The sequence below is a fragment of the Parathielavia appendiculata genome (genome assembly GCF_033297405.1).
Source record: "Parathielavia appendiculata strain CBS 731.68 unplaced genomic scaffold N657scaffold_4, whole genome shotgun sequence".
Taxonomy (NCBI): Eukaryota; Fungi; Ascomycota; class Sordariomycetes; order Sordariales; family Chaetomiaceae; genus Parathielavia; species Parathielavia appendiculata.
Window position 1 is genome coordinate 896,757 of NW_026944223.1, and position 15,378 is coordinate 912,134.

The 15,378-nt window shown below is 57.3% G+C and overlaps 8 protein-coding genes across 8 annotated transcripts; 4 read left to right on the plus strand and 4 right to left on the minus strand.

Annotated features, from left to right (window-relative positions):
* Window positions 1-99: 99 nt before the first annotated feature.
* Window positions 100-1,616, plus strand: N657DRAFT_679792 (MFS general substrate transporter; the record flags this gene model as incomplete). The annotated part of the gene is made up of 3 exons (XM_062796216.1): window positions 100-174; window positions 244-455; window positions 518-1,616. 3 exons carry the CDS (start codon window positions 100-102, stop codon window positions 1,614-1,616), a joined length of 1,386 nt encoding a protein of 461 aa, XP_062648772.1.
* A 456-nt stretch (window positions 1,617-2,072) lies between these two features.
* On the minus strand, window positions 2,073-3,531 carry N657DRAFT_643792 (uncharacterized protein). Its single transcript, XM_062792621.1, has 2 exons — window positions 3,446-3,531; window positions 2,073-3,374 (listed from the first exon to the last, which is right to left on the minus strand). Exons 1-2 carry the CDS (start codon window positions 3,515-3,517, stop codon window positions 2,247-2,249), a joined length of 1,200 nt encoding a protein of 399 aa, XP_062648773.1. The 5' UTR covers window positions 3,518-3,531; the 3' UTR covers window positions 2,073-2,246.
* Window positions 3,532-3,823: 292 nt separating this feature from the next.
* N657DRAFT_643793 (DFP-domain-containing protein) lies at window positions 3,824-5,894 on the plus strand. The gene is made up of 7 exons (XM_062792622.1): window positions 3,824-4,143; window positions 4,202-4,254; window positions 4,347-4,393; window positions 4,461-4,764; window positions 4,829-5,151; window positions 5,212-5,233; window positions 5,304-5,894. Exons 1-7 carry the CDS (start codon window positions 3,948-3,950, stop codon window positions 5,529-5,531), a joined length of 1,173 nt encoding a protein of 390 aa, XP_062648774.1. The 5' UTR covers window positions 3,824-3,947; the 3' UTR covers window positions 5,532-5,894.
* Window positions 5,895-5,992: 98 nt separating this feature from the next.
* N657DRAFT_348234 (uncharacterized protein) lies at window positions 5,993-7,162 on the minus strand. The gene has a single exon (XM_062786920.1). The coding sequence runs from the start codon at window positions 6,823-6,825 to the stop codon at window positions 6,142-6,144; it is 684 nt and encodes a 227-aa protein (XP_062648775.1). The 5' UTR covers window positions 6,826-7,162; the 3' UTR covers window positions 5,993-6,141.
* A 32-nt stretch (window positions 7,163-7,194) lies between these two features.
* N657DRAFT_643795 (nucleic acid-binding protein) lies at window positions 7,195-8,387 on the plus strand. Its single transcript, XM_062792623.1, has 4 exons — window positions 7,195-7,368; window positions 7,439-7,529; window positions 7,614-7,771; window positions 7,835-8,387. Exons 1-4 carry the CDS (start codon window positions 7,310-7,312, stop codon window positions 7,998-8,000), a joined length of 474 nt encoding a protein of 157 aa, XP_062648776.1. The 5' UTR covers window positions 7,195-7,309; the 3' UTR covers window positions 8,001-8,387.
* Window positions 8,388-8,468: 81 nt separating this feature from the next.
* Window positions 8,469-11,234, minus strand: N657DRAFT_348359 (WH1-domain-containing protein). The gene is made up of 4 exons (XM_062786921.1): window positions 11,187-11,234; window positions 10,623-11,072; window positions 8,814-10,557; window positions 8,469-8,751 (listed from the first exon to the last, which is right to left on the minus strand). Exons 2-4 carry the CDS (start codon window positions 10,830-10,832, stop codon window positions 8,723-8,725), a joined length of 1,983 nt encoding a protein of 660 aa, XP_062648777.1. The 5' UTR covers window positions 10,833-11,072; window positions 11,187-11,234; the 3' UTR covers window positions 8,469-8,722.
* Window positions 11,235-11,352: 118 nt separating this feature from the next.
* N657DRAFT_689379 (uncharacterized protein) lies at window positions 11,353-12,031 on the minus strand. The gene is made up of 2 exons (XM_062796990.1): window positions 11,913-12,031; window positions 11,353-11,829 (listed from the first exon to the last, which is right to left on the minus strand). The coding sequence occupies exons 1-2, from the start codon at window positions 11,961-11,963 to the stop codon at window positions 11,671-11,673; spliced, it is 210 nt and encodes a 69-aa protein (XP_062648778.1). The 5' UTR covers window positions 11,964-12,031; the 3' UTR covers window positions 11,353-11,670.
* Window positions 12,032-12,463: 432 nt separating this feature from the next.
* On the plus strand, window positions 12,464-15,349 carry N657DRAFT_655149 (DNA repair protein; the record flags this gene model as incomplete). The annotated part of the gene is made up of 2 exons (XM_062794570.1): window positions 12,464-12,520; window positions 12,575-15,349. The coding sequence occupies 2 exons, from the start codon at window positions 12,464-12,466 to the stop codon at window positions 15,347-15,349; spliced, it is 2,832 nt and encodes a 943-aa protein (XP_062648779.1).
* Between the last annotated feature and the right edge of the window lie 29 nt (window positions 15,350-15,378).

Genomic DNA, 15,378 nt, shown 5'->3' on the forward strand with positions numbered 1-15,378 from the left:
GGTGGTACTGACTGAGGTACTGTGCCTGGTACTTTACCTCCGTTACGTGCGACCTCGACGTTCCCTACTTCATTGTCCCTGCGCTGAAGCGCCTGGAGCATGGCGCCACTGGTCGAGCAGGCAATCCGTAACCGAGTGTTGCGAGTGATATTTATCTCCCTACTGCTGGACCTGGTACGTATCACCAGCTCGGCGCATCAGTTGCCTCAGCTCCAAGGAGTAGCAGTGTCTGACGCCGCGCAGATTTCCTTCACTTTCATCCTCCCTTTATTTCCAAACCTGCTCGAGTTCTACCGCAACTCCGAGGTTCCTGTCGATGCTGGCGCTCCCCCAACCGATACGCTGCTTTCGAGAGTGCTCAGGTATCTCAATGCCTACAAGGCTTCCTTTGCGCGGCCTATCGACTCGCGATATGACATCGTCCTGCTGGGCGGCGCCCTGGGGAGTCTGTTCTCGTGAGCTTCACCAATGTCCCCACGTCGCCTGTAGTTCAGATGCTAAGCGTGGCTTCTTCCAGTCTTCTCCAGGCCATCGCCTCCCCAGTCATAGGCCACCTCTCAGATAAGTATGGCCGGCGCACCGCGTTACTCGCGAGCATGGCGGGAAACATTCTCTCGGTCGTGCTTTGGGTAGTAGCCGTTGACTTCCGGACCTTCCTCGCCTCTCGCATTGTCGGGGGCCTCTCCGAGGGCAACGTACAGCTCGCCACCGCCATTGCGACCGATATTTCGGATGCGGACAGCCGAGGCTCGACCATGGCTCTTATTGGCGCCTGTTTCTCCATCGCCTTCACCTTTGGACCGGCGCTCGGTGCATGGCTCAGCTCGATTGCCACGGTGGCTGCTAACCCCTTTGCGACCGCTGCTGCCGTTTCCCTCTTCTTGATCGTCACCGAGACCGTGTATCTGTACTTCAGCCTGCCAGAGACTCTCCCGTCTCTGGTCAAGCCAGGCAGCGCGGCGGCATCTGCGGGTGAGCAGAAAGAACAGTCCAAACCAGGCCCCATCCCAGTTGAGAGAACAAACTCACACTTTCTCCTCAACCTGGTGCACATGGCCTTCCTGCTCTTCTTTTCCGGCATGGAGTTCTCCCTGCCCTTCATGACCTACGACCTGTTCCAGTACAGCTCGGCCAAGAACGGAAGGCTACTGGGCTATATCGGTCTGGTGGCCTCAATCCTGCAAGGCGGCGTGACCCGCCGGCTGCCGCCGCTGCTCTCGGTCCGCGTCGGCGTTCTGGCATGCCTCGTCGCCTTTGCCCTGCTCGCCCGCATCTCCACCGTCGGTGGCCTCTACCTGGCTGCTACCTGCCTGGCGACCACGTCGGCCACGGTGGTGTCCGGTCTCAACGCCCTCAGCAGTTTCGAGGCCGGCGAGGACGAGAGGGGAGGGAAACTTGGCATTCTCAGGAGCTGGGGTCAGCTTGGTAGGGGACTGGGCCCCGTGCTTTTCACGAGTGTGTACTGGTGGGCGGGCAGGGAGGCAGCCTACGCCATGGGCGCTCTTGGTATCGTCGGTGTGAGCGCGCTGGTGCTGTTTGGGCTCAAGACGCCGCCTGGTTCGTTGAAGCAGAGCTCTCCTTCGAAGTCCGCGAAGGACGAGAAGAAGGAGCTGTGAAGCTGGTGTCAAGTGATTATATATGCGTTAGGTTAGACGAGTGAGACTGTATATGGACTGTGGTTAGATGGACAATTCGACTGCAGCCGTGCCCCAGCTTCCATCCCAACACTGCCGCCTGCCGCCAGCCTGTCCCCTAGCCCCACAACCGCGCCATATGTATTAGGTCTGCATTCCACCAGTCACCAGGGGCTACTTCCACTTGACTATGGTCAAGTGATAAGGGCATGGGCTGTGGGCAAAAACCCCTCCTCCTCAGGCCGGCCTTACTCCAAGGAGCTTGCCGGTTTGATCCCTGGCCGAACCGCCGCTTTACGAAGAAAAACCGCCACCAGGGGTTTGTCGTAGCTACCAACCTCCGCAAGGGGCTTGGTGGTGAGCTTTTTGTATCAAGTTTCTCTTTCTCAAATATCATTGCTAAACCTGCCGAGGCAGGAACAGTTGATATTTGAGACTCGATGACTGCATAACTGAGAAGGCTAAGACGTCCCTCTTTGCTACGGCGGCTGAACAAAACAAATCCTGAGTGAACCTGGTCACGCAAAGGCTTTGGATGCGCCAGTGAGACTCCTGAATGATACACCTGTCTGAAACTAATATCTTTCACATTACATCACCCACCGTCCCGGTCTAGAGGGCAACATCCTGAAACGACGACCCGTCACCGGGCGACTTCCCGCCGTTCTCATCTTCACTTGCAGCAGCCTTCTCCTCCTGCTGGGTCTCGTCTCCTTCATCCTCAACCGTAGGTTTAGGCCGCGAGGCCAGCTGCTTCTCCTCTCTTTCATCCGCGAGCATTTTCTGCTCGTCCTGCCCACCAGATTTCACCTTTTGTTCTTCCTGGTCCTCTTCGTCCTCACTCGAGTCCGACGACTCGATGCCCCCTTGCTCTTTCTGCCTCGCGGCGTCTTCTTCAGGATTGGGCAGCGGCGGCTGGCTGCTGATACTCGTGCTGGGTCGGTGTTGCGGCGCGTCTCTCTGTGGTGGTGCCGGCGCGGAGGCGGTAGTGTTCCCACCGCTGGTGCCAGCCGTTGAGGGTCTGTCATTGTCGAATGGTGGCCCAACTCGCACGGCGTCCAGGTAAAACTTTGTCACGCCGAGAATGCGGCCGTTGCGCTCGCAGGCCTCGACCCACTCGGGCCGGACGACGGGGATGTTGAGCTCGTTGGCCTTCTCCCACTGCAGGCCACGGCCTTCGGTCGTTACGAAGTGTGTTGTGTCGATCCGCACGCCGTCGACTATCTTGGCGCCGATGCGCTCTACTGCCGCTGCCAGTCCCTCTCGCACGGCGGACGGCAGGATGCCCGTCGTGATGGTAATACCGCTGAGGTCTGTCATCTTGTGAGTGCGCACCGTGACGCGCTGGCTCGCGAAGGTGCCAGCTGTGGTGCGCAGCACCAGGTGGAACGTGTACTCGGTGTCGACAGCGAGGCCGCTGATCTTGGTAGTATGCATCGATAGCGGCTTGGGAATGTTGCCGGCCTTCTGGCCATTGCGATACAGCGCCAGGCTGATCAGGTCGGCCGTGGCGAGCTGGATTGGGTCCCACTCGAGCACGACGCTCGTCTGGGTGGCGTTGCGGCACCGAAGCACGGGAGGACTCGGCTCGGCCGAGCCAAAGGACGCCAGGATCCGATTTTGGAGCTCCCTGAACGCGCGCTCTGCTGCCGCCTCGGAGTTCTTGTTGCGTGCGACATTGATATCGACAATGGACCCCGAGGTGATGTCGGGTGGGAGCAGGATCGAGGGGAATTCAATCTGGTAGCCAAGTGAGTGATGTTAACGTGTGTATCTCTCATAGAGCTGCAATCTTTTCGGGTTGCACATGCCAGGCGCTTGTCAGGGGTCAGCAGCACTGTGACGCCGGCGTCGACCTTGCCGACGGTGAGCGAGACGAGCATCGTTTACAGACTATTTAGCGGGCCAGGGGCGACAAGTTTTTTGAACAGGGTTCGAATCAAAGCGCGTGGTTTCGAAAGGGAGAGGACCGGGCGCGTCTTTGAATTGACTTCTGTTGAAAACCCGAGATGTGTCGCAAGTTTGATGTTTGGTAGACACACAAAGCAACTGCCCCTATCCTGCATACCAAGCGTCTCGAGCTCCGTTGAAGCCCCACTCTGTGGCCCAAAACGCGGGCCTGTCAAACCTTGTGACGCAAGGCTCAGGTACCGCTGCGGGGGAGCTTGCAGCTTGAAGAAGGACGGAGACATGAACACCCCACATGGTACCACTTCCGGCCGAGGCCATCTTCGGCCCATTCGATCCGGTCATTCCATCACATCGCCGCAGGTATTTCGTGCTTGAGATTAAATTTATTTAGGTAAACCGACCATGTTGGACAACATTCCCTCCGAGATCCCCCCAGAGAACCTCGCTGCTCTCGCCGAGGACCACTACTTTGCGGCCAACCCCCCGCCGAGGGACCTCGACAAGCATGTGGCCCTGGCCCGCGACTTCATCGACTACCACTCCTCTGCGGGAAGACGACTAGTGCTGATCACGTCTGGGGGAACGACTGTGCCGCTTGGTATGTTCTTTATGTTCTCTGCTGAGCTCAGTAACGTAATGACAGCTGGTCAACGCAGAAAAGCAAACAGTGCGCTTTATCGACAACTTCTCTGCCGGCACTCGCGGAGCTGTGAGTGCATCCCAGTTCGGGTCATGGCTCAGGGGAGGCGTATCCTCTGAGCAGATATGCCAAACAAATGGCTGACTCGAACTGGTCCCAAGACAAGCGCCGAGTATTTCCTCGAAGCTGGATATGCAGTTCTGTTCCTGTACGCAGTTTCAACCTCCATCTGACCTTTTCGGTTTGGAAGGCACACAAACTGACACCTCCTCCAGACACCGTCAATTCTCCCTCCTCCCATTCTCGCGCCACTACAGCCATGCAACCGACTGCTTCCTGGACTTCCTCCGGGAAGGGCCCAATGGCAGCGTCGTGGCCCGTGACGAGGACACGGCCAAGATGCTGCATGTCCTGCGGAAGTACCGTGATGCACGGGACCGCAACATGCTACTTCTACTGCCATTCGTCAGCATTTCCGACTATCTCCACGAGCTGCGCAGCGTCGCCCAGCTGATGCGCCCACTTGGCCCACGGGGGCTGCTGTATCTGGCTGCCGCCGTGAGCGACTTCTTCGTCCCAGTAAGAGCGCCAGATCGTCCGGCATGCATTTCTTCGACGCACTTCTAACTAAGGGGGCCCATAGCCGGAGCGCATGTCGGAACACAAGATCCAGAGCACAAGTGCCGCGGATGTTTTCAAGAGAAACAACAATGGTGGTTCCCAGGCAGCAACCGAAGAAGAGGAAACATTCGACAACTTTGACTCCTCGCCATCAGTGCCCAGGAGCAAGCGCCTGGTTATCGACCTAGACCCAGTACCCAAATTCCTTAAGAACCTGGTTGAGGGCTGGTCGCCGCAGGGCATGATTGTCTCCTTCAAGCTCGAGACGGACCCAGCAATCCTCGTGCACAAGGCCAGATACTCGCTTGATCGTTATCAGCATCATCTCGTGATTGGCAACCTATTGTGAGTCTGCGCCGAAGTAAACAAAACAAGAGATTTAGGGCTAACTGGCGTCCTCCCAAGATCCACTCGAAAGTGGGAAGTTGTATGTCCCTCGTTCTACTAATCCCCCGATTCCCATCACATCAGGTATGGACAAGACTAACTTTGCTCAGGTGTTCGTCTCGCCCGGGAACCCAGACCACTGGATCCGCGTGCCGTTTCGTAAGCATGGCGGCGAAAGCGGAACCTCCGTGGCAGGCACAGAACAGGACGAGCCGATTGACCCCAAGAGTTTGCCGGAGGGCGAACCTGAAGTGGAAATCGAAAGCCTCATCATCCCGGCCGTCCAAGAGTTGCATTCCAAGTATATCCGAACAGTTGAGGACAAAGGACAGCCGTAAGGTGAAACTTTGGATTCGGTAGCGGTGTCTCGATATAGATTAGGGCGACTCTACCGTTGATATTGCATCTTGCAGGCGACAGTGGCTGCTGCCCCGCATCCCCAGAGATCCAGAACGTGGCCAGACATCTCAATGTAGTTCAAGCGGAGCGCTTTCGTGGTCGGTAGCCTTGTGGCATCCCTTCTGGGTGCCCCTAGTCCATCGCCTCTCATGTCCCAACTGCCTTCTGTCTCGTCACCCAACAGATGGCGCCACTGACACTGCGTCGAGTCCTGGTTGTCACATGCTTCGCCCCCGCTGACATGCTTCATCTTGTTTTACAGAGAAGACTTGATGCGACACTCAACGACTCAAAAGCTTTTGTGAAATTCGGGCACCCTTCACTCAAACTCGCCAGTCACCTTTTGTGGACGCAGCGGCAGGGGCAAGCTGCGAGCTCCCCAGCGCGGCCCTGATGCCCGTGAATCTGGCAAGCCTTTGCCACAGCTCTCATGTCGGCCACCACATAATGCCACCCTGTCGTGATGTTGCTAGCACCGTGTAGCATTCGAATAATGGAGTTCGAAATGCAGCCTCTGAGCATAACACAGAGCTAAAAGCAGACGAGACTCTAGGGCCCCCTAGACCGCTTCGGCGCGAAGCCACCTTGAAGACGAGGAATGGCGTCGGCGACGAGTTTGGCAAGGTAATCCCGCAGCCGCTCGAAGTCAACCTTCAGGATCGCCTTGGGCTGCGACACGGCGATACGAATAGTGCCACGTAGGTCTGATTTCGTCCCGTCGAGACTCTTGCCAAACGAGTCGTAGCCGATGCTATTCAGTGCCTGGAACAGCGCAGCCTTAACCACCCGCTCGCTCGTGTTCCGCACCACGACCTTGCTGCCGTCGTGTGTCGAGGTGCCCTGCACATAGCACCACAGTGGCCGGGTCCGCTTCTCTTGGGTGTAGTGATGTAGGATCTTGTCGGTAAGAGGGTGCTCAAACTCGGAGAGGAACTTGGTGTGGTGCCAGGAGAAGGCGTGGCGTGGGCACAGGAAGAACCGTATGGGGAATTTGTCAAACTTCTGGCCCGGCACCAGGCGTGGCGCATTCGGGAATGCGATGTCTGAGTCCTTCGCAAATTTGATGACCTTTTCACTGAGCGTGAACTCATCCTGCAGCTGCCACTTTGGCGTACCTGCAGACGGGGCACTTGAGGTTGGCTGCCCACGCATGAACGGAAGGGTCTCGAAATTGGCTGGAAACCCATCAAATGGTTGTGATTGTTTGAGACGCTGTAATGTCCGCTGAAACATGATCGGTCGTTATGATTTGTTTTCGGCCGTTTCTTTGTAATGCTGTAGTGTGGGCGTTATGCCTGTACTTCCAATCGTTGGAGTGCAGCAGCGGCCGGGCCGTTTTGTGGTTCCGAGTCAGTCAAATCATCTCATGCACATGGGACATTCTCACGGGCAGGCAACGGCAGCATTCAAGCAATCAACTTGGAACTGAGATCTGCTTTGGTCGGTGCGCAGTCCACCAACTTGCAGAAGGTTTCGCGCCAGTGGCGGCAGCGCCACAAGCGCCACAGTGGACGTTCAAGGACGGAACCAACAGCCCCAGCCCCACAGAAGAGTCATATATAGCTTGCCCCCCGCCTTGCTTCACTTCTCATCGCACCGCTCGGCAACGACAACGACCACAAAATCGTGTAGGCAGGTCCTCACCGACAAGACTTTCAACAAAACAAGGTCGATTTGAAGTTGATTAGCGGGAACCGCCTGAGCGCGTTCTATCAATATGCCGAAGAACAAGGGAAAGGGTGGCAAGAACCGCCGCAGGGGAAAGAACGAGAACGAGTGCGTTGCTCACAGCCTCTGTCTTTACACCGCTCCCGCGCCGCGATCGCTGACCCATTTCGACACACAGCAATGAGAAGCGCGAGCTCACCTTCAAGGAGGAAGGGCAGGAGTACGCCCAGGTTCTGAAGATGTTAGGGAACGGCAGGCTCGAGGCTATGGTACGCTCTGCCCCACCACACTCGCGAAACCGCGTATGGAAAACAAAGGAAGGAGAGGAAATGCGCTGACCGATGTGCCTGCAGTGCTTCGATGGCGTCAAGCGCCTCGGTTTGATTCGCGGCAAGCTGCGGAAAAAGATCTGGATCAACAACGGCGACATCATCCTGGTGTCACTGCGCGAGTACCAAGACGAGAAGGGCGACGTTATCCTCAAGTACTCAGCCGATGAGGCTCGTTCCTTGTACGCGCCATCACAACCTCCTTATCATACACGTAATCCATACATTACTGACTCCCGTTTCAGGAAGGCATACGGCGAGCTGCCCGACACGGCCAAGATTAACGAAACCGACACCTTTGGCCCTGGCGAGGATGGCGACTGCGGCTTCGAGTTCGACGAGGACCGCGATAGCGACAGCGATGTCGGTGGCGCCGACGGGAAGAAGGAGATTGCGATCGATGATATCTAAGTCATCAGTATCATTGATGCCCACAACCGAGGCGACGAAACACCCTTTTTGGCCTCGACGTCGTCATCGTTTGGGGCGCGGAAAGCAAAAAACTGTCTTCTCTCTCAAACCTTGATTTACAGGCGCCTGTGTAATTGAGGTTCCCCGACAGTTGGTGTGCTTCTCTCGCTTTGGTTGTGAGGAAGGGTGCATCAAAAGGAGAAGAACAGGTCATGATGGGAGAGACGTCATCACCGGGTCTATCTCTTGTTGTTTTTTCAGGAATCAGTTAGTTTGTTAAGGTAATGCAGGCTGTTTTGGTCTTCCTCTTAACCTTGAACCATCGTGAAAGTCGTGCCAGTGTACTGTCGACAGGTCCATAGACGTATAAGACGAAGGTTGTTTCCGGAAATTCCAGATGCCCATCTTTAAGGTGCTCCTCTCATGCCCCGGTTAACCTTGAAACTTCCAGGGCAGTATCAAGGTAGAGAGCAATCGAGTGTGATAAGGCTCTTGCCATTACCTTTCCAACTACCTATTGTACCTGAAGAATATCCCTTCCTTTGAATTTTGGGGAGAACCCCGAGACAAGTCCTACGCGATACTCCCTAGGGTCGATACTTCGATTGCTTCTTCCTCTGCTCCTGGGTTCCTGTAAACATTCTCAACTTTCCCATTCCTTCCTTTCAAACTAGGTTGCGCCCATTCGCAGAGGCAACTGGATACGAGCCCAGCGCACCACATCACCAATCATCATCGTCATCCTCATCATCTGCAAAGCGTCAGCACCGAGAACGAGCATATCAACACAGCAAGTAGGACGAAGAAACTTACCACTACGACTGACTTTCTCCTTCCGTTTCTGCAACGCAGCAGCCAGCGCGTCAGCCATACCACCTCCGGCGCCCGTGGGCGCCACACCCGCTGGTGGCAATCCGCTGCCATGCGGGCCGGAATCCCCCGCACCGGGGACGAGGGCTGCGCTGCGGTCGCGAATCTGGCTGCGGTCGACCTTCCTGAGCGCTGCGATACCCCCGGCGCCACGGATGCTGTCGAGGACGGCGGCACGGCTGGGGTCGGCTGGAGGTATAGCGGGAGCTGGAGCGCTTGAAGAGTAGCCGGAGTCGCGGTTCGGCGGAAGGGGAGGTGGTGGCGGCGGGGGGATGCCAGCTCCGGGCGGCGGAGGCGGCGGCGGGGGGGGGATTCCGCTGATGCCTGGCCCGGGAGGAGGAGGGGGAGGCGGCGGCGGCGGCGGGCCTCCAGAAACGGGCGGAGGAGGAGGAGGAGGGGGCGCGGGTGGTGCGTTTGATGAAGGCAGAGGTGGAGCAGGGGGTGGTGCGGGCGGTGCGCTTGAGGTAGGTAGAGGCGGCGCAGGAGGAGCGTTCGACGAAGGCAACGGCGGGGGGGGCGGTGGGGCAGGAGTCGCGCCTCTGACCGGTAGTGTTGGAGGAGGGCGTGAGCTCGGTGGTGGGAGTGGGGGTGCACTTGTGGAAGGCGCCTTGGGGGGCAGCGGAGGCGGGGGAGCTTGGGTGTGGACTGGGGCTGTCTCCCGGGATGGAGGCGGAGGAGGAACGGCACCCCGGCTGGGGGGCGGAGGAGGCACGTTCCGTTGGCCGCTGAAGGGCGGAGGAACCCCATAGCGCTGTGCCGGCTCTGCACTCTCGATCGGCGTCTTAGGCGGTCGAGGTGGCGGTGGTGGTCCCGGAGCAGGAGGCGGCGGGACAGAACGGGGAGCATCAATACGCGCGAACTTTCCAGCATCCGCAATAGGCGGTGGCACAGCAAACCGGGGACGGACGGGCGGCGGCGGTGAGTCTCGGGGAGGCGTTGAATCTGCCCCGGAAGTCTCCAACTTGCCGGACCGTCTCGGCGCCGGAGGTGGCGGAGGGGCAGGTCCTCTTTTAGGAGCTGGAGGGGCCGTGACCGTTTCCGAAACCGATCGGTGTGCTGGCGCGGATGGAGGAGGTGGTGGTGGCGCTCTCAGCCCTGTCCCAGTCCCATTGACCGGCGGAGGCGGGGGCGGGGGAGGTGATGATACTGGCTCCTGCTGGGCCTGGGCTGCCTGCTCCTGCTTTAAGAAGTCGACGATGAAATCTTGGTTTTCGCGGATAAAGTCGTCCGTCAGGCCCTTTGACTTCAAGTCTTCCCCAAAATGCTCTCTCCATTGGGGATCGAAGGCGTCTAGCTTTTCGAATCCTGAGGGCGCGGCGGGCTCGTGGTACCCATTCACGCTGCCGGACCGGTGATCCCTTGTTGGCGCGGATACCCGGGGCGACTCGGGTGGCGTGGGAGCTGATGAATGCCGATGACCCCCGAAAAGGCTGCCAAGGAATCCGTGATGATGCTTGTGGTGGTTTGTCGCAGGGGCGCCTCCAAACGGCGTCTTCAAGGTCGCCTTGCTTGCGTTCTTCTCTCTGTCGTTCATCTTCTTCAGAAACTGCTTGGCCTCCTTCTCATCGACAAAGGACAATCCAGCCAGGCATTCCTCTAGCTCGAAGGTATGGAAAAAGACGCGGTCTTGGTTGTAGTTCCAATTCTCAAAGATTTCCTGGTCCCATATTACCCCGCGGTTTCCGGGCTGAGGTACGTGGTGGTCAGAGGAGCATGCCCAACATAGCGAGCAGAAGGAGTCAGAGCACATACAGAGATGTCCACCATCTTGATCCAGAAAGTGTTGCCGACGAGGTCATTCGCCAAGACAACGGCGCCTTGCAAGCCCGTATAAGTCCATTTTGAAGGGTTGGGGTAAGCTATGTAAAGGCGAGCGACAGCAACGGCATGGATTTTGTTGGTCTGCTTGGGTACGAAGCGCTTGACGGTCTCGCGGTCGTCGTCGCTCAGTATTGATGGCATTGCGAAGGCAGGAGGGTGTCCGGCGTGGGGCCTGCTTGTTGCCTGAGTTCCTGGAGAACAACGAGACGGTAACCGCGAGCTTGCAACGAGCGATGCGCGGAAACTGGTGGTAGTCGATCAGGACACAGCTCGGAGACTCAAGGTCGCGCGAGCTGTATTCGTCAATGGTAGATCAGACGGCGCTGAATCTGGCCCGACCGGACCCAATGCAGAACTCGACGCTTTACTGCCTAGAAAGGGCTTCGATGATTCGGTCAGCCGTCGGTGCGCGCCTCGCTCAGTGCTATGCGCAGGCGCTGAGCTGAAGGTAGTTTGGGAAGATGGGTTGGAAGTTGGAACGGTGGCTTGACAAACTCATCCGGGCAGATAGATGTAAGCTTAGGTACAGTTCCTTGACTCGGGTGCTTGCATCACTGAGGCGCCGATTCAGGGGTTGGCGCAGCTGTGGAAAGAGTCCTGCGGCGCAGCCAAAGTGCGGGGCCGTTCATTACCTTACCAGGATGGCGCTCGGAGGTTGATTCATGAAATACGAGTAACGGGTCCCCACCACCACAATATCCAGTTGATCTTCTTGCACCGCCCTTCATGACCACTTACACAAACAACAATTCTAAAGACACATTCAAACATTGGGCGATCTGTAGGTATGATCTCTCAAAGTCGGATGATGTGACTGGCCAGGCGGAAACGGTGTGACTCCCCCAGCGGCTGCCCAAGACACAAAGCGACAACTTCGTTCGAATGTTTAAATTCACCACCGTCACGCTGCTGACCAACTAGCCTTTGTCTTGGCGCTGTCTGAACTGCTTAAATCATACAAATTCGCCCGATTCCGTATTTACTTGTTAAGCTCGTCGGCCTTTGCACGGCGTTCCTCCTTAGTCCCTTCTTCCTTGACGTTGAACTCCTTAGGCATGGCCGGGCCGGGATTGGCAGAGTGTGCCTGGAAGGCCGCCTGGAGACTGTCGGCCGCCTTGTTCAGCGAGCTGCCCTCAGTCTTCAACAGAAGAAGCACCCTGTCAGTAATGCAGGCTACATAGAAAGTTCAGGCTGGATCGGCATTTTCGATAATCAACTTACCGGCTGGCTGGTGTCCTTCTTCTGCTGTTGGGTCGTCTTGGAAGAATCCATGGTAGATAGACGGGTGACAAGGGTCGTGTCGTGTAAGGAAGGTGGGTCAGGCTTCTAGAACTGAACGTCGGGGTTTTTGCGATTGCAGGCTCTCTTGAAATCTGCAGAGAATCAAATATGCAGAGGAATGTTTGGATTGAGGACTCGGCCTTCGAGTTGGTGTCTTCTTTTTAAATCAAACATTATTAGAGGTTTGTCACACATGTGAGCTGGCGGGTGACAATGACGTCGGTCCTCGCGGCTTTACGCGGCCTCGAGGTGACAAAGGCTTGGCAGTTCTGGAAAGTGCCTGAAACGGGCCTGCTTGAAACATTTGCCTGCCAGCTGGTTCAACTGTCAGAAAACCTGCCGCACTCTGGCAGCAGCTGCCGCCAAGACAAGTGTCTGCCTATCGACTCTCAGAAGCACACGTTCCGTTGTCCGCTCAGACGGAGGAGGACCGAGGAGGACAATGACGTTCGAGCATTTCTGAAATTAAGGCTTTTCATCGATCCGCCCGTATGTCGGCTGTCGGCGCTTCACAGCCTGTGCAGCCTGTGAAGCTCTCGCTGCCTCTGGTAATGTCACATCAGACCCCGACACTCTCACACTCGGCTCATACCTGTTTCCAGGTCTACCAGCAGAAGCTTTTTGAAGAGCTCCGAAATGAGGATGAGCTCGTCATTCTGGCCCGAGGCCTTGGCCTCATCCGCCTCATCACCAACCTGCTCCACTCGTATGATGCCGCAGGGGGCAACCTGATCGTCCTCGTGGGAGCCGAGGACAGGGAAAACGCCTGGATCGGCGAGGCTCTCGCTGAACATGCTGCCATTAGCATGTCGCCCTGTGCCCGCGGCCTGACCGTGGTCAACACCGATTTCACCAGCGTAGCGGCCCGCGAGAAAATGTACGCGACAGGGGGCATCTTTAGCATCACGTCTCGCATCCTGGTAGTCGACATGCTGACTGGCCTTCTGAACTCCGAGACCATCACGGGCATGGTCGTGCTTCATGCCGACCGCGTTGCCGCCACGTCCCTGGAGGCTTTCATTCTCAGGATATACCGCCAAAAGAACAAGGCTGGTTTCCTCAAGGCTTTCTCCGATAATCCGGACCCTTTCACCACCGGCTTCTCGCCGCTCGCTACCATGATGAGGAACCTGTTTCTTCGGAAAGCGTCCCTCTGGCCACGCTTCCATGTGCATGTCGCAGAAGCCCTGGAGGGGAAAAAGAAGGCAGAAGTGATCGAGCTGGAAGTTCCCATGACAGACGCCATGCGCGACATACAGAACGCCATCATGGAATGCGTCGAAGTCAGTATACACGAACTCAAGAAGGGCAACACCGGGCTGGAAATGGACGATTGGAACCTCGATAGCGCATTGCTCAAGAATTTTGACCTCATTGTCCGTCGCCAACTGGACCCAAACTGGCATCGAGTCAGCTGGAAAACCAAGCAGATTGTGAGCGACTTGACTGTTCTCAGAGGCATGCTCCAGTCAGTTCTGGCACTTGACGCCGTCGCATTTCTTCAACAGCTCGACACCATCCATGCTGCCCATTCGCCGGCTCCGGGGTCCACGAGGCAGACGCAATCCCCCTGGTTGTTCCTGGATGCTGCGCAGACCATTTTTGACACGGCGAAGAGACGTGTCTACTCCAGCAATCAGAGACCCGGCCCAGACACCAATAATATTGACGTACTGCGGCCAGTTCTGGAAGAACAACCGAAATGGGCTGTCCTGGCCGAGGTGCTGGAAGAGATCGACCGGGACCTCTACTTCGAGCCTGCCGCTCGAGATGATTCCAACGGCACCATCTTGATTATGTGCTCAGATACCAATACGTGCCGCCAGCTGCGCGACTATCTCCAGACAATGCACGTCAAGCCGCGGATCGAGAAAAAGGTGGAGGAGTTCCACGACCCGGACGAGGACAAGCCGTCAGCTGCTTTCATGATGAGGAGAAGGTTGCGCAACTACCTCAAGTGGAAGCGTGAGTTCGCCCAAGTGAATGCCAATCTGTTCTCGGAGAATCAGAAGGCCATCAGCGGCGCGGTCGATCCGCGGCTCGGCAAGTCAAAGGGCAAAGCGCCGCCGAACAAACGACGCCGGGTTCGTGGCGGTGGACAGGTGGGCGCCGGGGCCGGCCGCCTTGAAAACGGAAGCATCGCACAGTACTTCGAGAATCCCGGCGAGGTTGCCGAGCTTATGGCCGAAGTCCAAATCACCGAAGAAGAGACAAGACAGAAGGAGGACATTGTTGCAGATCCCCTGGAAGATATGGACGACTACTACCAGCTGTACGAAATGCAAGACCTAGTCGTTATCCATGCTTATGATGGGGATCTCGACGAACACGTCCTAGAAGAGATCAAACCCAAATACATCGTCATGTATGAGCCGGACGCTGCCTTCATCCGGAGAGTCGAGGTCTACCGCTCTTCACACAATGACAGGAACGTCAGGGTGTACTTTCTGTACTACGGTGGTTCAGTCGAAGAACAACGCTATCTCTCGACGGTCCGGCGGGAGAAGGACGCTTTCACCAAACTCATCAAGGAACGCGCCAGCATGTCGGTCGTCCTGACGGTGGACGCGCACGGCGCCGAGGACCCGCAAGAAGCCTTCCTGCGCACCATCAACACGCGCATCGCCGGCGGCGGGAAACTGGCCGCCACGGCGCAGCCGCCCCGCGTCGTGGTCGACGTGCGTGAGTTCCGCTCCTCCCTGCCGTCCCTCCTCCACGGCCGATCCATGATCATCGTCCCCTGCATGCTCACGGTAGGCGACTACATCCTCAGCCCGACCATCTGCGTCGAGCGCAAGAGCATCAGCGACCTGATCAGCTCCTTCAAGGACGGCCGGCTGTACAGCCAGTGCGAGACCATGTTCCAGCACTACAAGAACCCGATGCTGCTGATTGAGTTCGACCAGAACAAGAGCTTCACGCTCGAGCCCTTTGCCGACCTGTCGGGCAGCCTGTCGAGCATGAGCAGCGCCAACGCGGGTGCCAACGACCTGCAGAGCAAGATTGTGCTGCTCACGCTGGCGTTCCCCAAGCTGCGCATCATCTGGTCCTCGTCGCCGTATGAGACGGCTGAGATCTTTGAGCGGCTCAAGGCGCATGAGCACGAGCCCGATCCGATCGCGGCCGTCAGGGCCGGGTTGGATGCGGACGCCGCTGCGGGAGAGCAGCAGCAGCAGGTGTTCAATCCGGGCCCGCAGGAGATGCTGGCTGCTGTGCCTGGCGTGACGCCCAAAAATATGATGAACCTGGTGCTGAAGGCAGAGAATATTAAGGAGGTTGCGAATATGACAGTCGAAGAGCTCAACCCGCTGGTTGGGAGGGAGGCCGCCGAGAAGATCTGTGAATTCTTCGCAAAAGATCTGTTGGAGGATGAGTGATGATAGAGTGGCTAAAATAGTCATGTTCA

Bases quoted from the DNA above. Each gene is read 5' to 3' on its own strand.
- N657DRAFT_348359 (XM_062786921.1), bottom strand. From the start codon at position 10,832: ATGCCATCAATACTGAGCGACGACGACCGCGAGACCGTCAAGCGCTTC. The intron at 10,558-10,622 runs GTATGTGCTCTG...CACGTACCTCAG, and splicing joins TCAAGATGGTGGACATCTCT to CCCGGAAACCGCGGGGTAAT. The intron at 8,752-8,813 runs GTAAGTTTCTTC...GACGCTTTGCAG, and splicing joins GGAGAAAGTCAGTCGTAGTG to ATGATGAGGATGACGATGAT.
- N657DRAFT_643792 (XM_062792621.1), bottom strand. From the start codon at position 3,517: ATGCTCGTCTCGCTCACCGTCGGCAAGGTCGACGCCGGCGTCACAGTG. The intron at 3,375-3,445 runs GCATGTGCAACC...CTTGGCTACCAG, and splicing joins TGACCCCTGACAAGCGCCTG to ATTGAATTCCCCTCGATCCT.
- N657DRAFT_689379 (XM_062796990.1), bottom strand. From the start codon at position 11,963: ATGGATTCTTCCAAGACGACCCAACAGCAGAAGAAGGACACCAGCCAG. The intron at 11,830-11,912 runs GTAAGTTGATTA...CTTCTGTTGAAG, and splicing joins AGAAGGACACCAGCCAGCCG to ACTGAGGGCAGCTCGCTGAA.
- N657DRAFT_643793 (XM_062792622.1), top strand. From the start codon at position 3,948: ATGTTGGACAACATTCCCTCCGAGATCCCCCCAGAGAACCTCGCTGCT. The intron at 4,255-4,346 runs GTGAGTGCATCC...ACTGGTCCCAAG, and splicing joins CTGCCGGCACTCGCGGAGCT to ACAAGCGCCGAGTATTTCCT. The intron at 5,152-5,211 runs GTGAGTCTGCGC...CGTCCTCCCAAG, and splicing joins CTCGTGATTGGCAACCTATT to ATCCACTCGAAAGTGGGAAG.
- N657DRAFT_348234 (XM_062786920.1), bottom strand. From the start codon at position 6,825: ATGTTTCAGCGGACATTACAGCGTCTCAAACAATCACAACCATTTGAT.
- N657DRAFT_643795 (XM_062792623.1), top strand. From the start codon at position 7,310: ATGCCGAAGAACAAGGGAAAGGGTGGCAAGAACCGCCGCAGGGGAAAG. The intron at 7,369-7,438 runs GTGCGTTGCTCA...TTCGACACACAG, and splicing joins AGGGGAAAGAACGAGAACGA to CAATGAGAAGCGCGAGCTCA. The intron at 7,530-7,613 runs GTACGCTCTGCC...ATGTGCCTGCAG, and splicing joins ACGGCAGGCTCGAGGCTATG to TGCTTCGATGGCGTCAAGCG.